Raw genomic sequence first — 18,849 nt, forward strand, 5'->3', positions numbered from 1 at the left:
AGCAGAAAATACTTCAAAAAAGACTATAGGAAAAAGGCAAAGGTACAATAGCTGTTTTCCAGATGTTGCTTCCTGTCAGCAGCAAGTGGTGGTTAGAGACTTCCTGAGACAGATCTTACATAAACACTTTCAGGTTTAAGTCTGGGTGGTAATTTTTCTTTACATTGTTTTTTCTCTGGATCCATCAATTTTTTCTTTTCCCTGCTACTCCTACAAAAGCACTTTTCCTTTTTTAACTTTTGAGATTGAAAGATCTTGTGGCAAATGAATCTGGCAACTTAACTGCACCCTGTCTGGAAAAACAATCTGTTTAATTTCTCAAAGTTTACCTTTTTAAGATTGGCACATTCTTATCTCTTTCTGCTTACCTTGAATTTCTGATCACTCAGATGACTCAAAGTTAATTTCTATGGCCAGATGTTTCATAGTATTTTCAATCATTCTCAAAGCCAAATCTTTCAAACCACTCCTTGCCAACTGCATTACCCTGCTGAAGACAACTGTCAGACTTCACAGCCAGAAATAACTGGATGTTAGTACCTTTCTGCTAGTAGGGTGTTTTATTCTCTAATCATAGACTTTAATACAAGCTGATTGCTGAGATTCTCAGGATGAAGGAGAAATCAACTATGAAATCTTTTGCAAAACACATCATTCAGCGTAAAGCTTCTTAAAAAAACCCAGTGAACTGCACTTCACAGCATTACAAATCCAAGGAAAAGGTATGCCCATTTGGTCCAAGCAGAATGCCCACACAAAGGCAAATCCTGTTTTTTCTCTTCAGTCCTTCCCAAGGAGCAAACACCTATTGTTATACAAACAATTCAGCTATGCTACAAACACCTGGCACATCCAAATAAAAGCTCCCTGTCATCTGTCAAGTCAGCACAACTTCTCTTTTTCCCTGTAGACAAAACTGCAACAGGTTGAAGAAATAAGCTTTGTCATATGCTATTTAGAACAAGCCATACACAAAAGCTTACAGGTTATTTAGACAGCTTTTAAGAGACTAAAAAGCACTCAGTACTTAATCAAAAGGCTGATCTGTGTAAAAATATGCTTCTTGTTCAGCAAAGAGGACAGTCACAGAAACAGAGTTTGGCTAATTTTTATTTTTCAAATATTTAATTTATAACATAATTACCTGTAAGAGAACGCTTAATGACTAAAAATTCACCACAAGAAAAGTCTCTAGGCTCCTTCACTGAGTAAAAATTTTAGGCATTTAACTGCATTTATTTAAGTGCCCTAAAAATCATTGGACCTAAACTATACGTTAAAGAGCTTAAAAGTGGTTATGGATACTTTATAAATACGAGCCTAAATCAACAACCTCATCCTCAGGAAATAGTTTTTTTCAAGAACCTTGGTGCTGTGGGGCATAACTTCAAGTTAGAAACCTGCATTTTCTTATAAAAGCAAAGAATCTAAAACTGTCCATTTTAAAATGAAAACTAAATACTCCACCCAAGTAGTAATCTAGCTAGAGAATCACCTATCTAGCTCGACAAGCAACTTAGGAACTGGAGAAACTGATCAGGAAACGACGACCGGAAACAACCACTCTAATATCCTGACAAACACTCATGGCAACCCACTCCCTTTGCTCTTCCTGCTGCCACTTCCCTCCCTTGAGCAGCGCTCTCCTAGGCTGAAAAAGCACCTTGGGAAGGAAGGAGTGTGAATCATACTCACGTTGAAAGAAAGTTTAATGGGAATATTGCTAAATCGGTCAAAAATTAACAGAATTATCACTTTCTGATTCTATTAAGCCAGCTTTTTCAGTATAAAACTGGAATAAAATCGGAAAAGCTTTGGACTGCTTTAATCCCAAGCGTCCAGACTATGCTCCTAACTAGCAGTGAAATGGCACTCCAGTCAGTGGTCCTCTCTCTTTAGAATAGAAAGGAATAAGCTTCTGAGTTAAAATAGAAAATAATTAACATAACAATAGTAAGTTGAAGGAATCTCAGGCCATACAGGGAAGGTACAAAAAAACTTAGAAAGCCTAAGGCATATTGAATTGATAGTGTAATATAGTTAGATGTGAGGGTTTTTCTGACATTCACTTTTATGATGGAAATAATCTGTCATTATAGAAACAACTACTTGTTCATGTTTTAACTTGAACAGAACTGATTTTAATACAGTGTCTTTAAACCTCTCTATTTGTCCTCTGGTTAACTCAAGTGACCTCATATTGGTTTCCTCCAATTCTACAAAACCCAAATATCTTCAAAACTGACTGACACATTGCAAACAAGCCCATTATTACAATGCACCCCATTAGTACAATACAGCTTTCTTATGATGCCAATGATATACAGTGACTGAAACAACCATTTGGTTTCCTAAACTGTAATAAAAAAAGCCATTTTTATGTTGTAAAGTTTCACTTTTAATTTGCTAATTTCTTTGCAGGATTCCCAACAAGTTATAAAGGCAGATTTTAAATTCATTCATTCATTTGACAAACCTTTTTTTAAACCCACAGCTAATAGCTAATAACCAAAAACGTTCTACACACAGAGTTTCATAATAGCAAATTTTTAGAGGTTTTAGGAAAATTGCAGGAATTCCCATCACTCAAATGAGAAACAGGCTTTAGATTACCAGGACAAGTATGAAGAAGCATTCAAAATGCACGGAGGTTCAGCCAAATAATGAATCCACAATCTGCATTAGAATGTTTTAAAAGAACTTGCTTGAATTTGGACAAATTTATTGTCCACTATTTCTGCTTTGGAGGTGTTGCCTGACAAAGACGACCTAGGAAGTACTAAGAAAGGAGCCCCTCAGCGCTACACAGAGCTAGTCTGCTGGCTCCGCTGGCGCTCGCCGAGCGCCCGGGATGAACATCCATCCCCGCATCCCTGAGCACGCTGTGACGAGATCCGAAGGCAGGAAGTGCCCCCCGGCCCCCGACATTTTGGGGCTGAGTCCCGTGCAATTACCCACCCTCACTGCCCTTGATCGAACAAAGCGGACGGGCGTTGCTCGCGGTCTCCCCAGTTTCCCCTTAACCCCGGCATGTGCCTTGTTTCGCGGCTGAAACTCGGCTTCCCCCGAGGCCGGTCCCGCAGCCCGGGCGGGGAGGGCTCAGCCGGGGTGGCCGAGGCACGAAGCTCCTCCCGGCAGCCCCACTGCCCGGGGGCGGAGGCAGCTGGCCCGTCCAACCAGCGCCCGGCAGCTCGCCGCTGCTTTGCCTTCTCTCCCCCTTTCCCGGCCAGGATAAGCCTGCCACAAAGAGGAGGGGTTCAAATGAGGCAGCTCCGGGCTGCCTGAAGGGACGGCCGGGAGAGCCGAGCGCCCCGCGGGAACGTGCCGCTTCGGACGCGGGACGCAGCCCAGAACGGTCTTGAGCAAGAAAAACGCAGAAGAGGAAAACAACTGCAGAAGAGGAAAAGAATCCTCAGTACGTCCCGTCTGGTCCCAGCACGGCGCACGCGGACTGCGGGTCGCCGAGGCGATGTCACCGCGGTCGGGCCGCGGCGGCAGCTGCTGACGGGAGCGGCCGAGGAGCGCAGCGAGGAAGCCGAGCAGCCGCGGTAAGGACGGGCACTGCCGGGGGCTGCCGGACGGGTGCGGCGGGTTCCGTACGCGCGGCTCACAGCTCCCGCTGCACGGAGGGAGCCAATGCAAGCTTATCAGAGTAGGACTGCTCCCTAAGATAAAGCAGCAAGCCTGCTTATTCGCTTCAAAAGAACAAAAAAATACCCCCGACCCTAAACAAAAATCCGTCACATATTAAAATAAAAGTTGTAAATATAGCTGAGACATTATGTGCCAGGCAGTGAAAGCCTTGGTATTATTTTCAAGAGTACGACTTTTTTTTTTTTTAATCGTATTTTTGCGCCTTTCTTTGATCTTCACACTTCCTTAAACTTGCCATCCAAGAATTTTTCTAGGACATACTATTTTCTAAAGGACTATCTGTCTTAAAGATTTTGAAACCTCCATTCAGTCTTTTTTACACTCATGTCCGATTAGGGAGATACAAAACTTCCTGATACTTAAACAGTCTATAAAGGAAATATTTGAAGTATTTCACAAAAAACTTAATTTTAAAAAGAAACTAGCATTTATGAGTACATTCATGTAGACATCAAAGTATTACATGGTCTAACTGCTATTTTTCATGCGTAAAATGAGTCATATTTATTAAAATCTGAATCTCTTTAAAGGCTGTTACGGACAATGTGCATGCACACATATGAGCACACACAGTATGAGCACTTTCTGGTAGTGATTGGATTAAGTGAAAATAAGGTGAGGCCACTGTTAAGGGAAGCAACAACAAAAGCAGTGCTTTCTTTCAGTAATTACATTCCACATCTATGACAGAACTTTAGTAAAGCACAAAGAACAATCCACAAACAACTAAAATTCTTGGTAATCAAGAAGAATATTTGTACTTCTTGTAACTGAAGGTTTTGCCAAAACTTGAAGAAAGTTACACGGCAACAATAGATACATAAACTTCTGCAGTTTCTTGCAGCAACCGATAGTATTTCAAAACAAAAGTTTTCCAAGACGTCATGAAGACACTTTCGTTCCGATGTGCTGCTTAATCATCCAATCCCCTCATTAGAAAAACTACTACCTTTTAAGAAAACTGAACTGGTGCTTGAACTAAAATTTCAGTTTTAAGTGGGCAGAAAATCTGACAAGAGAATGTCTTCTGACTCAAGTGTCTTAAAGGAATTAATTAGTTAATGCCAGTGTGGCACTTTTTACACTGGAAGGAACTAGTGGCAAAACTGCAAAAGTGATTCCCCCCCTAAGTTTGGAATTAAATTTTTCAATTCAGTTCAGTATCATGTTTTCATAAACTAGCACTGCATGCTACTATGTGTCAGCCCTTTCCTATGTATTTACTTTAAAACTTAGAGCCCAGCTTTAAAGGTTTTTTCCAATACATGGAAAAATGTGGTCTACATATTACTGTGCTGTGTTTTCACTGTGAATTGCTGTTGCCTTTAACAAAACAAAAAAACAAACAAAAAAAATCACTAGATTTTTCACAGCAATACTTTTCATCGAAAAGCTAAGACGTGAGCTTATTCTAAAAGAAACCCTGCAGCAGTGGATGTCCCTCCTCTTAGAAAAGAGGAAATTTCACACTAAGTTTTAAGATTACCTTTGAGAGGTAAAAATTGACAGGATAATTTAACATAATTCCATGGAAGAAAACGTGTAAAGGAGTGAAAAACAGAGCATGACCTCTAAGACAAGGGACAGGGAGTAGGAAAGCAAGCAGATTCAAAAAATTCATGCTTGTCTGTCTTATCACAATGGTGTTGTGAAATCCAGATCATATTACTGGCTTGGTGCCTGGAACATGCCAGCTAACTGTAAGTCCACAAACACTGGCTATCAAAGGATTCTGTAGAAGCAAAAACCTAAGATTTGTTTTAAAAAAATGCAAAACCAAGCCTTCTGATCTTTTCATAGCAGGATTTTACGTTTTCAACACCCTTGCTTCATTTGCTTTTATAATGCAATAAAAATGTAAAACTGCACTAATATAAAAATACCTTTCATTATCAAAGACAAAAGTATTAAACAGTGAAGATGTGTTGCTAGCTATTCATGTTTCTTCTTTAGAATGCACAGCTATCAAATTATGTATGAATTCACAATAAAATACAGCAGTTTATCTTCTAGAGAATAAATGCTGTCTTAGTTAACACTATGCCTTTTGTGAACATGCCTCCTTTATATGCCTCAGTGCCTGAGGATTCAGCACAGAAGATGGTATATCAGAGGTACAGAGGAAAAGACAGCCCATCAAAAGGACTCCTGGCCTTGTTTATTAAATATGACCAGCACAAAAAACAGTGATTAACAGTGGTTTAGCATAGCTGAATTAACTCATTTGTATGTGTGGTATCGTTTTTTTCTTCATAGTCAAAGCAACCATTTCAGAAAATATGAGTGTTACGCAAAAGTGTGTGTGTGTTACCCTTTTTATGTATGTGTTTTTCACCTATCTGGGTATTCTGAAAGGCTTTGATGTGTGAGACTAATTACAGTGCATTCAGTTCTGGCATGCTGGACGTACATGAACTCTTAAACAATGCAACCTCTAGACTGTAAGCCCTTCCTCAGTCAGAGCAATTTGTAGAGATGGAAATAAATGGTGAGTGTCGGATCTTGCCTATCCACTCTTTAATTAAATGGAAGTCATTTATTACAAAAAAAACCCAACTCACACCACAAAAATAAAACCCTACACAGAAAATGGAGTGAAATATTAAAAGAAATTAACCCCACAATCCTGAAATTAACTTCTAAGGTATGTAATACTCTGGGAGCCTTTTTAGGGAGGCTGAGTGACAATGATTATTGTAAAAACAACAGTTGTTACCCCTAAGATGCAATGACTTAAATGGAGAATCCTGCTTTAGTTTAGTTTCTGAGCATTCTGCGTAAGAGTAAGTAATGTAGAAAACCTACTGCATCACCTTGTTTACAATAATTATCATAGCCCAGTAAACTATTAATGCATCCTTAGTTCCTCAGCTGCAGCATACAAGCCACTAAAAATCTTTCTAACTTGTTAAAGTTTGCTACTGTGTTCTTCATATACCAGGTTCTCACTATCACTTCTACAAAAGAAACAGGTAGTGTTTTTTATCTTTGCAGCAAACTCAACTATACTGCAATCCAAATAGCTACTCAAGTCCCCAGAAATGCTCTTGTTGTAACATCTGAGTTTTAGGGCAGAAAATTGCCTTCTCTGTAAAGCAGTGTCCAAGGGTAGCGAGAGTGCCATGGATCACATGTTTGAAAGCTGCCTGTCCATGGATCAGTGCATCACCATGTCACATCTATGTTTCTCTGGCTTTGTTGCAGTTTACTATACATAGAAATACAAGAGCAGCAGCAAGAAGCAATTCTGTTACTTTTACCTACTGGGATCTGTTATGTTCCTTATCTGTAGAAATAAGCCATAATGATGTAATTTAAGATACAAAACTTCTATTCTGGTATGACATCCAGGTAATTATTTTTCATATTTGTCTTAGTTAAGGTGTTCCATGCATGATTCACACAGATCATTATTTTGCTTTTGTACTTTTCCAAAATGCTATAGTACAGGTAATGTCTTAAGTATCAAAACCTTTCCTCCTTAAACTGACTTGTAATGTTAAGCAACACATAATAAAGTTCAGTGCTCAGCCACCATCCAGTAGTCTTCCTGCTCTTACTTTTTGCAGGACACTGAAAAGCAAAGATATAAAAAGGACATAGTATAAACTCCTAGACACAAAATGCCAATCTCTTAATGGCTGAAAGACTCAACATTGCAAAACCACTTGAGATCGAGATGAGAATGTTGACACTATACACTCAGGCTTTCATATACACATTTCTTTCCAGAGTAATATGGCGTCTCTTTTATGAACAAATTTCATTCAACAAAAACCAGCCATAGCATTGAAAAGCTACTGGCAGCATTTTCAGATAAGCTTAATGATTCTATGATTATTTTAAGTAATATTTTTCATCTCATGGAGACAGATCTTCACTTGTACACAGAATCCCACAGGCAAAATATTTCATAAAACCTGAGACAGTTAGCCTGTCTCTTTAGTAAGAATGAGATCCTCCTAGGCATGGCATCAAAACCAACAAATAATGAAAAAAGTATACAGGTTGGATTATCCAATATTATGCAAATTGTAAGTAGCTGAAACCCAAAAAGACCATTGTGCTGACATTGATACCTTTACTGCTCCCTCTTAAGGCAAGCTAATTAAAAAATAGAAATTAATATTTACAAAATGGTAATTTTTTCATGTAGAAATATTTTTACCTTTATAATTTGAGGATCACAATAGCAATTAAACAATACGTTATGAACATTTCTACAATTTAATATTGTAAAATACTGAAATCCTGTTGAAGTACATAAATTTCAAGATATTTGTAAAAATTAAAAGGCAACACATTTTGGCTAATGAAAAGCTGCATATAAACAAGACAGAATACAGGACAGAAAAATGTTTCAAAGCAAAGCCAAAATAAGATTTTATTATAATTTTCTCTCTAAAGGACAGAAAAAGCAATCAAGTGCTGAAACATCCAATATCCCTTTCAGAAAATTTATTTCCTCTTTTGTCACCAGATCATGGAAATATCCTTACTTGGATAAACAATGAATAAGCAAACCACCTACTTCCAATTATATACATATATAGGCAAACAGCTAGTATACAAGCCAAAATTTTAACTAAAGCACTTGTGCTGGCTAGGAGTATAAAGCTGCTACAATTATATGCCACACAACAATGCTGCCAAACATTTTCATACAAATGCAGTTATACTGGTAAAAGACAAACAGGAGGAAAAAAAAAGTATTTGGCCTCAATCAAAAGTGAAATATACTGCCAAGTAGGGTAGATATACAAAAAACTGAGGTACATCTGCACTAGGGCAAGTTTGCCCCAACTCAGTTGCTATGAAAAATGCTTTTATGAGTATGCATCTTGAACAGAATCTAGAAATAAAATAATGAAATTACTTCAACTTGATGTTTAACCAAAATAATTACTTTTTAAATGTGCTTCATTCACCTGTATGCTTGTGTGTTAAAGTTTGGTCAGTATGCCTGAGGATAAGAGACAAACAATGCTGTATCTCCAGTAATAATGAAAATTTCCCTCAAACCTGCAAGCGTGCTTTTAGATTGAAAAGTCTACAGCTGCCCAAGTGGAATTTTGCACTGGGAACAAATATGGCCCTAGTGATATAGTTTCCACTCAGTCCCCCCTGCAGAAGAGCTACTGGCAGAGGGCAAGGGGAAAGGAGCCAGAGAAACAGGAAGAGCTGCGTGATCAGCAAGCAATGGCAGCAGTCAAGTACAAGGAGTGTCAGCAATTACAGGGTACAGGAGAAAACTGGAAGTTAATGTCCTAGACGTTAGATATGATCTTCCTCTCACCTGGGAAGGAACTGTAATGTCCTAAGAATCTGATGTTCTGCTACTCAAAGAGGAAGGTATTAAAAAAAGCCTTAAATTCTTCCTTAAAATGGTTTCTCTGGCTTCCCTCCCTACTTTCTCTATTCCAGAAAGCTTTTTAGTCCATGAAAGATTAATCATTGAGAGTTGCTCAAATGACCATGTTGTGAACTTCATTTTAATCCAACTGCAGAAAGGAAGGAATGCCATTTATTCATGTAGTCGTTCCCAATATGCAACAAATAGGCCTGATACTAAACACATTTTTTTTAACCAAACAAGTACAAACAGTGAGAGACTTACAAAGTTATCATATACAGACTGCAGGAAGGAGGACAGCAGATGACAGTATGATTCTTGTTTCTGTTTGTACTGGGGCATTCTCTAACCAATGTCACTTTCCTTCCAGTGATTTTTCTTATAAGAAGAACATCTTAGAAAAGGTGACATGCAGGAAAGATCATGACAGAGAAACATTTCAGGACAGTCTAATTATGCTGATGTCATTCACTGGTGGCCTGCCATCTGCAACCACTGGTCAAACCCTAGAATAGGCTTCCTAGAGAGGGGTCACTCACATGGTCAGGCAGTGGGACTAGATGATCATTGAGATGCTACATTATAATGAGGCTGATGAACGCTGGCCCATTACTTTCTTACACAGTTCTTTAAAAATTCAGGAGAAAAATCTGTTACATGTTGCTCTTTCTTCAGCTCAGAAAAGTATGGGCACCCCAAAGCCATACTCAAAGCAGAGAGATGCTCATATGAGATGCTGTAACAGACAGAAGTGAACTCTGAGGAAAAAAGAGCTTCTTTTCAGTAGTCACAATAAGTACGGGGGGGGGAAGGATATTAGAACTCCAACAGCAAAATAAAACTATTTTACACCTATATGTAAGAAACATTTGCGAAACCAGTCATCTGTGCAGGAACAGGAGGCCTGGAAAACTTCCAGGTTTTCCAAGTGTGACCTGCTGTGCAAATGCTGATTATGCAAGTTAAAGTTGTCTGGGGTGAATTTATGTTCCCTATTTTCCAAGACTCCAAATAGCATTGCTTTACTTGCAGAAACCATGTCAAACTCCAGATTTTTATCTGACATGTTTTTAAGATTTTTGAAAAGTCCTGTACAGCACAACTCCTTTCTACTTGCAAAATTAAAATTAGTTTATTCCAAATAAGAAACTGAGGCAAAAGTATATAACAAAAAATTTTAAGAAGGATTAAGTTCTAGTCACTTTGAATCTTTTGCAGAAACATCTATTGTTTATTTCATAAAAACAGAAAAATACAAATGACAACCATATCTTTTCTCAGTAAGAATAATACAGGATGCATATCCAGCACTAGCTTGACATTAAAAAAAAAAAAAAACAACCAAAAAAAAGTCTTAAAAGTCTGCAGCTGCCTAGAATCATAGAACAGTTTAGACTGGATGGGACCTTATCTTCGTCTTACAGAGCAAGTCCAGTTTCAGCATTTGATCAGCCTGCTCATAGCCTTACCTAAATCAAAACTTCATATATTTTTAGGAATGGAGATTCTACCACCTATTTGGGTGACTGCTTCAGTCCTCAGTCACCCTCACAGTGAAGTTCAAATAAAACCCATTTTTTTCCTGAGGTAATTTGTATCCGCCATATACTTTCACTGCACTTCCAAAAGGAATTTATCTTCTTTACAAACACCCTTTAAGTAGCTGAACATGTGTCTTTCTTTACCTTCTCACCTGGAGGCTACACAAACCTCTCTCTTTCTGCTGCTATTCATTCATCATGCCTCCAGCTAGCCATGCTGGGTGTACTCAGCTGGACTCACTCCAGTTTCTCACAGCTGTTACTATCACCATTTCATGCAATTTAAAAAAACTAATGTACCAGAGATGAGCAAACAGTAAGGTGATAGATACTTAAATATTCAATGATTATTCCATGAGAAATATTTTAGAAGCAAAGAAATAACGCTACAGCAACACTACACCTTGGTTTAAAAGTATCAGACTTTATGCACTGAAAAAACTCCAACACTGCATTTTTCATTCGTTTTATTTAAGAAAACTAGGTTGCATATACACATGAGCATTAAAAATCAACAATGAAAAGGTTTTAGAAGTACATGACGTCAAAGTGCTGATCAAGTAGCTGATAAGAGAGTGGTTTGTGACAGGGTATTTCTGGCAGCAGTGACAATGCTAAGCCCATATTTCCAAGACTACTGTTGCCCACAAAGTTCTGGTATTGATTTATTTTTTGAGAGATTGTGAGGGCCTCAGCTGTCCACCTCGAATATGAATCTGCATGGAGAATTAAGTTAGGGCAATTTCACCGAAGGGCAACTCTTGCAGTATGCCAGTAGACACTACCAGCTGATTTAAATCACCATGCATTGCCACTGTCCACCATGCACATATGCAGCTACTTTTCTCCTTTCAAGAAGGGACTCTGAAGTGAGATGACTAGGCTGAGTTTAGAGACCGTCTCCAGTGAGAGTCACAGTAAATGTTTCAGTTATAAATTCTACTAATCTAGAAAATAACAGATTTTACTGCCTATTATATCTGAGTAGTAGAGTTTTTAACTTACAGTTATTAAGGACCAATGTAAAATAAGTTTTTCCTTTTTTTTAAAGCAATGGAGATTCAATACTGCTGAATAAAGTAAAATTGTTACATATCACCTAAGCTGTATGTCTTGCAATGTATATACAGTTCTAAAATACTGCAAATTAACAGTCTGATATTTTTAGAACTTTTAGCAGCATTAATACATATATTAACTTACATTATGTTTACATTTAAAAGGTTGTATTTATAACTAAAAAATGGAAAGTGTAATTAATATTTAAATGAAAATGCCAATCCTGGAAACTTTTGTGGTATTTGCCTGGAAGAAAGGAATCTTAAAATCCTTGTATTTATTGCTTACTTTCTTATGGTTCTTGGCAGGCTTTAGATGAACTAGCAACTAGTAACTACAGTTCTGACCACAGAAAGATACAACTACTCCTCATGATGTCCCCTTTAATCAACACAAGTTGACGCTGGAACTCATTTGTACAAATAGTTACTATGTACTATTTTGTAAGTCTTAGAAGAGATGATAATTTGTAAATTCACACTTATTTCCTACTCATTACTATTAAATTTATTTTAAAACAGATTTTACTAAATTCTTTGCAGAAGAATATTTGACCGGAACTAGAGGATCATGATGACAACAAGATTCATCTGTTTAATACTAGTAACTGTTGTGGGAGTTACTACAAGTGAAACACAGGAATTTGAAGGCAATGACAAGGAAAAAGCTCAAGAATTCATTTATATGAATAGATATAGGCGTTCCAGTGACACACAGGACAAATGCACTTACACCTTTATTGTACCTCAGCAGAGAGTGACAGGTGCTATTTGTGTTAATTCTAAGGAGCCTGAAGTTCTGCTTGAAAACAGGGTAAATAAACAAGAATTACAGTTACTTAACAATGAACTTCTTAAACAAAAGAGACAAATAGAAACTCTTCAGCAACTGGTAGAGGTGGATGGTGGAATTGTTAATGAAGTTAAACTGTTAAGAAAAGAGAGCAGAAATATGAATTCTCGTGTCACACAACTCTACATGCAGCTATTACATGAAATTATCCGAAAACGTGACAACGCCTTAGAACTTTCTCAACTTGAAAATAAGATTTTGAACCAAACTGCAGACATGTTGCAGCTTGCAAACAAATACAAAGACTTAGAGCACAAGTATCAACATTTGATGTCAATCGCCAACAATCAGACAATAATAATTGCCCAGCTGGAAGAACATTGTCAAAGAATGCCCTCCATAAAGCCACTGCCACAAACTCCACAACCACCAATTAAAGTGTACCAGCCTCCTACTTACAATCGCATTAATAACCAGATATCTACTAATGAGATTCAAAGTGATCAGAACTTAAAGGTTCTGCCACCTACCTTACCAACCATGCCTGCAGTTACTAGTATTCCAACTTCAACTGATAAACCATCTGGTAAGTAATATTATTGATACATTTACATTATTTTATGCTAATATGCAGTGGGCAACGTTTTTATTGTAGTCAGTATTTATTTAGCTAGTGAATTTTACATACATGCTGTAGTAGAAACACGGAAAGAAAGAAAAAAAAAAAAAAACCAAAAACCAATGAATGTCTAAGACACTCTAGCCCCACATATTTTTCTCATGTTACTTTGCTAAGACAAACCCATCATTTATATTACATGTATAAGATAAAGGACTTTCAGAAAAATCTTACAGTTCAAGTAATCTAAATCTTATTTACTTTGCTCAAGACTGAGCTGCTACAATTCATGACATCTGAAGGAGTTTGACACTGTGTAAACATATGAAATTATTACAAGTTTTTTGATATAGCATCTGATAATGTGCTTGTGTAATTAAAAAAAGGAGTAAGTATCTCCTTACTTTATATGGAACACTTGTGCTGTAGACGGAAGCAAAAGGAAGTAAGTGGTGGAATAATAACAGGATATTATACAGCCCTTATTAAGAGTCTTAGGAGTTCTGCCACAAGCATGATTTGATGATGTGAAATCACATTAGAGATCAACTGATCTATGTGATAACAAAATAACTTTCACCTATGGTCCGCCATTTGAAACAAAAAACCCAAACACACACCAGTTCAGGTATGTGTTCAGTGCTCTTCCCTGTGTGGACAACACATACCTTCTTCAGAAAAAAGATAGAGAGTCACAGATCTCTGAACTCAGAGCTAACTGAAATAGATTAATGCAGGGGAACTGCACTCAATATGTTTCATGGCTATTTGCAAAATATTCCAAAGGACATCAACAAACTTTTTAGGACTACCCAATAATGCAACTGCCACATGTTCAAAACCAAACAACCCCTGTATTGTTTCTCCATGGAAATACTCACAATGAAAGAAACTTGAGCAAGTAAGCACTGAGTCTCTTGAGTCTATATGTCTCTACATCATTTTGCTACAAAGCAGTATTTTCACAGAATTGCCCAAGATAGTGCAGCAAACCTGCACCTGATCACAGCCAACTAGTGCAATGAAAACAGGAGTGAAATACAAGAAAAATAGTAAATATCTTCTATTAATCTGTTGAAAGTCTCCCTTTCTCAAAAAGCAGTAGACCAGTATTCTCTCTATCACACACTTATTACAGTCTTACTAGTCTCAGCAGCTTCACTATAAACTTTGTTCACACTGTTTTCTGGTTGTGGTTTTTTTGTTGGTTTTTTTTGGTAGATGCCTCATTCCTGAAAGTGTCAAAGACCAGGCTGGATGGGGCTTGGAGCAACCTGGTCTAGTGGAAGATGTCCATGCCTGTGGAAAGGAGGTGGAATGAAACAAACTTTAAGATCCCTTCCAGCCCAAGCCTTTCTGTGATTCTACAACTCCCTAAAGACAATTTTATCAAAACTACCTCCCTTGAAAGTCAGGGTGCTCTCACTTTTTCATGGGAAAATACCCTAGCTAAAATTTTGAAAAGGTTACTACCTGACAAAAAAGTACTTGTCACTAAAAAGTAGTAGCAAATTCTACTTTGATGTACTTCTAATAGTTCATCTTAAATCACTTTCGGAAAAAAGATTCAGTGGAGTAGAGCACTGCTGCTGTGTGCCATAAAAGAAAGTGTAAATACTACGTTGCGTACTGCTATATATTTTTTTACAAAGACAAGGTCAAAGCTGTTTGACTATTCAGAAGTTCTTCAATAATTACTTACTTTTTTGTTTTTAGTCAGTGCCACTACACATTGTGATAAAATAATGAGCACTAATAATTTAAATTGCTCTTGTTTAACATTTTTTTCCCCACCTTTCATAAAGAGCCATGCAATGGTGTGACAAGAGCATGGCATCTATATCTAACTGACAGAAATCTAAACAGCCCCAAAAGAAATGGAGAAGGGTCTTATAAGAACAGCTCCAGGTACAGTCTCTGATTAGGACTGAGGCAACAAGAACACAGCATCCACAGAACAAAGACTTGGAACTCCTCTTTGTACACTGACTTACTGATTAAAATAGTTAAAAATACCAAAACCTCAGTGCTTTAATCTCCAAAACACCGAGATTATTTCTATAAAACTAATTTATTTCTAACGCATTTGCTGAGTACCATTAGTAGTGTTGGACAATGAATATGAAAAACGGTAGGACTGAAATAATTTAAAATAGAAATTACTCTTGATAGCATTGTATGCTTCAGTAAGGCTCCTAGTCAGACGATCTGACAAGCCTTACTCCTTCAGTGGGCAGGGAGTATCAATCCAAGGACTCTAATCTCTAATCTTGGTGATTCTTGTTGACTTCACTCTTCTGCTGAGGAATCAAGGCAGGTGATATTTCTGAATATCTCAGAATCATTAACACAATCTATTATACCACTGGAGAAAATTTATTGAAAAAAACAGGAATATAAGATACTTTCAAAAAGCATAAGCTCTTTATAGACTCTCTTGAACTGAAAACAAGACTATGTTAACTGCAATTTCTGTGAATTCAAAGTATATTGAGTCCTGTCATTTATATAAAGTTTCTCTCACAAGCACCCTATGTTAAAAAGAAAAAAAAAATCTTAATAAATTACAAGGTAACATAGAAATTAAGGTGGCAGCAGTAAGACCTACAGCCTGAATTTATGTTGTTGCTTCCACAGTTAATGCCTGTGCCAGTGACATTTTTGGGGATCAAAAAAGCTAAATTTCTCAAAGACAGAATCAAGGTCAAACTTACTGTTTTGTTTTCTAAAGGAAATTCTTACTTATCTATGCAGTCATTCCTATTTAGTTTCTTTGAATATATAATTGATGGTAAAAGTACCAGTGCAGCTGCCTTAAAAGTATTTCTTTTTCAAAATCTACCTTTACCAGTAACTCATTATGAAATGTTCCAGAAATAATGTTACAATAAATGGATTGGTTTGAAAACACTTGGTGGATACTCGTCCTTTAATAAGAGGAAAAACAAATATGCTATTCAGCGAAACCAAACTAGTACAAAAAGCTACCAACTCAAATACTGCCCTGCTTTAAAGAAATGCTCAGTGGCAGCTTGATGCAGAGCCTTTCTGTTTTGACACAGGGCCCTGGAGAGACTGTCTACAAGCATTAGAAGACGGCCATGACACAAGCTCCATCTATCTTGTAAAACCAGAAAACACAAACCAGCTTATGCAGGTCTGGTGTGACCAGCGGCATGACCCCGGTGGCTGGACTGTCATTCAGAGACGGCTGGACGGCTCTGTCAACTTTTTCAGGAACTGGGAAACATACAAGGTTAGGACAAGAGAGCCAATTAATATTTTCCCCCCCTCTAGAACTTACTGATAAAGTTAATTTAAACGGGTGGTTTTAGAGTCTGGCCAAGAGCCTACTTGAAAAAGAACTTGTGTGTTTACCCTTCCAGAAGAGGAAGTCTCTATAAAATAAGTTAGTGCAGTTTTCTACTTAAGAATACACTCAGATTTACCACTAACACAGATGCAGGATATTAACCTGCTTCTCTTGCTTCCTTTACAGCAAGGATTTGGTAATATAGATGGAGAATATTGGCTTGGATTAGAAAACATTTATTGGTTAACAAATCAAGGCAACTACAAACTGCTCATAACAATGGAAGACTGGTCAGGTCGAAAAGTATTTGCTGAGTATGCCAGCTTCAGACTGGAGCCAGAGAGTGAGTACTACAAGCTGAGACTGGGACGCTACAATGGCAACGCGGGAGATTCTTTCACTTGGCACAACGGCAAACAGTTCACCACGCTAGACCGGGACCACGACGTATATACAGGTAGGAGGTCCCTCTCAGCTGCCTTGCCATCTTTGCGTTTACATCCCTGTCCCCTGCCACCCCCTTTTATCTCTTTTGAAAAAGGAAAAATACTTATGGTCATACATACAGAAAAAAAAAAAAATTGCACTTACAAAGGGATTTGTCAATTAGTACCTTATGAAATACAAACTGATGTGTCAACCCTTGTATATACTAATACCAAAATTAAAAGTTTTTACACTAGACAAGGGTCTGTAAAATACACTATGAATGGTTACTTGACACAGTAACACCCACTGATTTTTCAGGCAAGAGAAAGTAACAAAAAAGATTCTGTCTGTAGAACCTAACTACTTAGCTGGTTCATGAAGAAGCCCAAGTTCACTTTGTACCACAGGATACCTACATGTTAAACATACTAAGAAAAGCCCAGATCAACCAGCCAACCATCCAGACAGTGAAGTCTGGTACTTTGCTTGCTTGCTTTAAGAGTTTTCATTTACTTCTCAGCCTGAACTGGAGCTTTCTTTTGCAGGTAACTGTGCTCATTACCAGAAGGGAGGATGGTGGTACAATGCATGTGCTCACTCAAATCTCAATGGAGTCTGGTATCGTGGAGGACACTACCGCAGTCGATATCAGGATGGTGTTTACTGGGCTGAATTCCGGGGAGGATCATATTCACTAAAGAAAGTTGTTATGATGATAAGACCTAACCCTAACACATTTCACTGAAATAACTCTTCCCTTGGTTTGCTTTGTTGTTCTAAAAATCACATAAAGCTATGATTTTATTACCTGAAATTATCTTTTCAGAAATGAGGAATGTAGGATACTGTACATTTATTGATAACGTATGAGGGCTTGTATATTATATTTTCAAGAATCATCCCCAGAAAAAGAGCCGAAGAAAAGGAACTGTAATAACATTCAGAACACCTCTTGGTCCTATTGTCCTATTGGAACTTGCAGTTTAGATGAAAACTGTAGATAAACTTCCTGGTTTTTATTCCCTGTAAATTAAGTTTGGATGATAAAAATTTTGCCACCACATTTAAGTATTTTTGTATGTTATGTATAAATATTCTCAAATACAAGAAATACTACAAACTGTACAGTAAGAGTTTTATTATTGTTATTATAAGCAATCATTTGACACAGGAATCATATCCTTTGAAGTAGGTAGCTGGTATATGTACATTAGTGTAATGATTAGGTAATCTTTGTTAACTACCATGAATAAAGTTAGAACTATATAATTCTGTTTTGAGAGCAGATACTCAAACCATTATTGTCCTGATAAATCTGGCCTTTTCCCTTCCCTATGTGCATTTAAATAATCTGCTCCTAGAAAAGTTCACCATTAATTCAAATATTTTAGATTAAAAACATTAATTATTTCTTACCAAAATGAAGTAGCTACTTGCATATGGAAATTAATCCAGATTTATAATAGGTATTCTGTGCTCTATACCCAACAAGTTATACTACACAACTGTTACGGTATTTTGTACCCGACTTCAGTGATTACCTGCTGTGTAGCCTCTGTATTCAGAAATGGCTGGATATAAATTAAAGGGTCTATCCAACTTTGCAGGCAAATGATGGATACCAATTTATAAGCTATTTAATAACCTTAGCCTTTAGATAAAAAATTATATAGAGAACTTATCCATAGCAAAAAAGTTATTTTAAACATATTTCACAATTATTACTGTCAAATTATTAAACAGATTTACTCATATTTAGAGGTCAGTCATACTTATTGGAGTAATTCTAATATTCTTCTGAGATAGGTTTCTGTAACACATTGTCAACACACCCATTACAAACAAACAAACTACTACAAAAAATACAAGTTAAAGAATGCATAAAAGAGGCAGAGTGAAAGCCTCTAGACGTTCAACATATTTTTTGGTCAACCTGTATGACACTGAGTGTTTGTGTGTGTTTGCATACTTTTCCCTTATTACCTCATCACATCTTTACCACAGTATGATGTGTGATGTAGCATGTGCTGTATATAACTCAAAGTAGGGTTTTTAATATATTAGATTACCCCTGTAATATTGTAACCCT

General features: G+C 37.2%; 2 protein-coding genes across 4 annotated transcripts in view; one reads left to right on the top strand and one right to left on the bottom strand.

The window, feature by feature from the left end:
* Nucleotides 1-18,849, bottom strand: part of RALGPS1 (Ral GEF with PH domain and SH3 binding motif 1) — a 74,878-nt gene that overhangs the window by 36,890 nt on the left and 19,139 nt on the right. The gene's annotated exons all lie outside the window — the stretch shown is intronic.
* Nucleotides 3,290-18,505, top strand: ANGPTL2 (angiopoietin like 2). Of its 2 annotated transcripts, XM_054283899.1 has the most exons (5): nt 3,290-3,548; nt 12,129-12,985; nt 16,081-16,274; nt 16,518-16,788; nt 17,306-18,505. In XM_054283899.1, exons 2-5 carry the CDS (start codon nt 12,178-12,180, stop codon nt 17,503-17,505), a joined length of 1,473 nt encoding a protein of 490 aa, XP_054139874.1. In that variant the 5' UTR covers nt 3,290-3,548; nt 12,129-12,177; the 3' UTR covers nt 17,506-18,505. The 2 variants fall into 2 exon arrangements, with proteins under 2 accessions (XP_054139874.1, XP_054139873.1); XM_054283898.1 differs by lacking the exon at nt 3,290-3,548 and having other exon boundaries at nt 10,411-12,985.

This window comes from Melozone crissalis, unplaced genomic scaffold (assembly GCF_028551555.1).
Source record: "Melozone crissalis strain CALT ecotype California unplaced genomic scaffold, PUWL_Pcris_2 ptg000041l_1, whole genome shotgun sequence".
Lineage (NCBI taxonomy): Eukaryota > Metazoa > Chordata > Aves > Passeriformes > Passerellidae > Melozone > Melozone crissalis.

What these genes read in the sequence shown, in the direction of transcription:
- ANGPTL2 (XM_054283899.1), top strand. Translation starts at nt 12,178, where the DNA reads ATGATGACAACAAGATTCATCTGTTTAATACTAGTAACTGTTGTGGGA. An exon ending in GGAACTGGGAAACATACAAG is followed by an intron (nt 16,275 to 16,517) that starts GTTAGGACAAGA and finishes CTTCCTTTACAG; the next exon opens with CAAGGATTTGGTAATATAGA. An exon ending in GGACCACGACGTATATACAG is followed by an intron (nt 16,789 to 17,305) that starts GTAGGAGGTCCC and finishes TTTCTTTTGCAG; the next exon opens with GTAACTGTGCTCATTACCAG.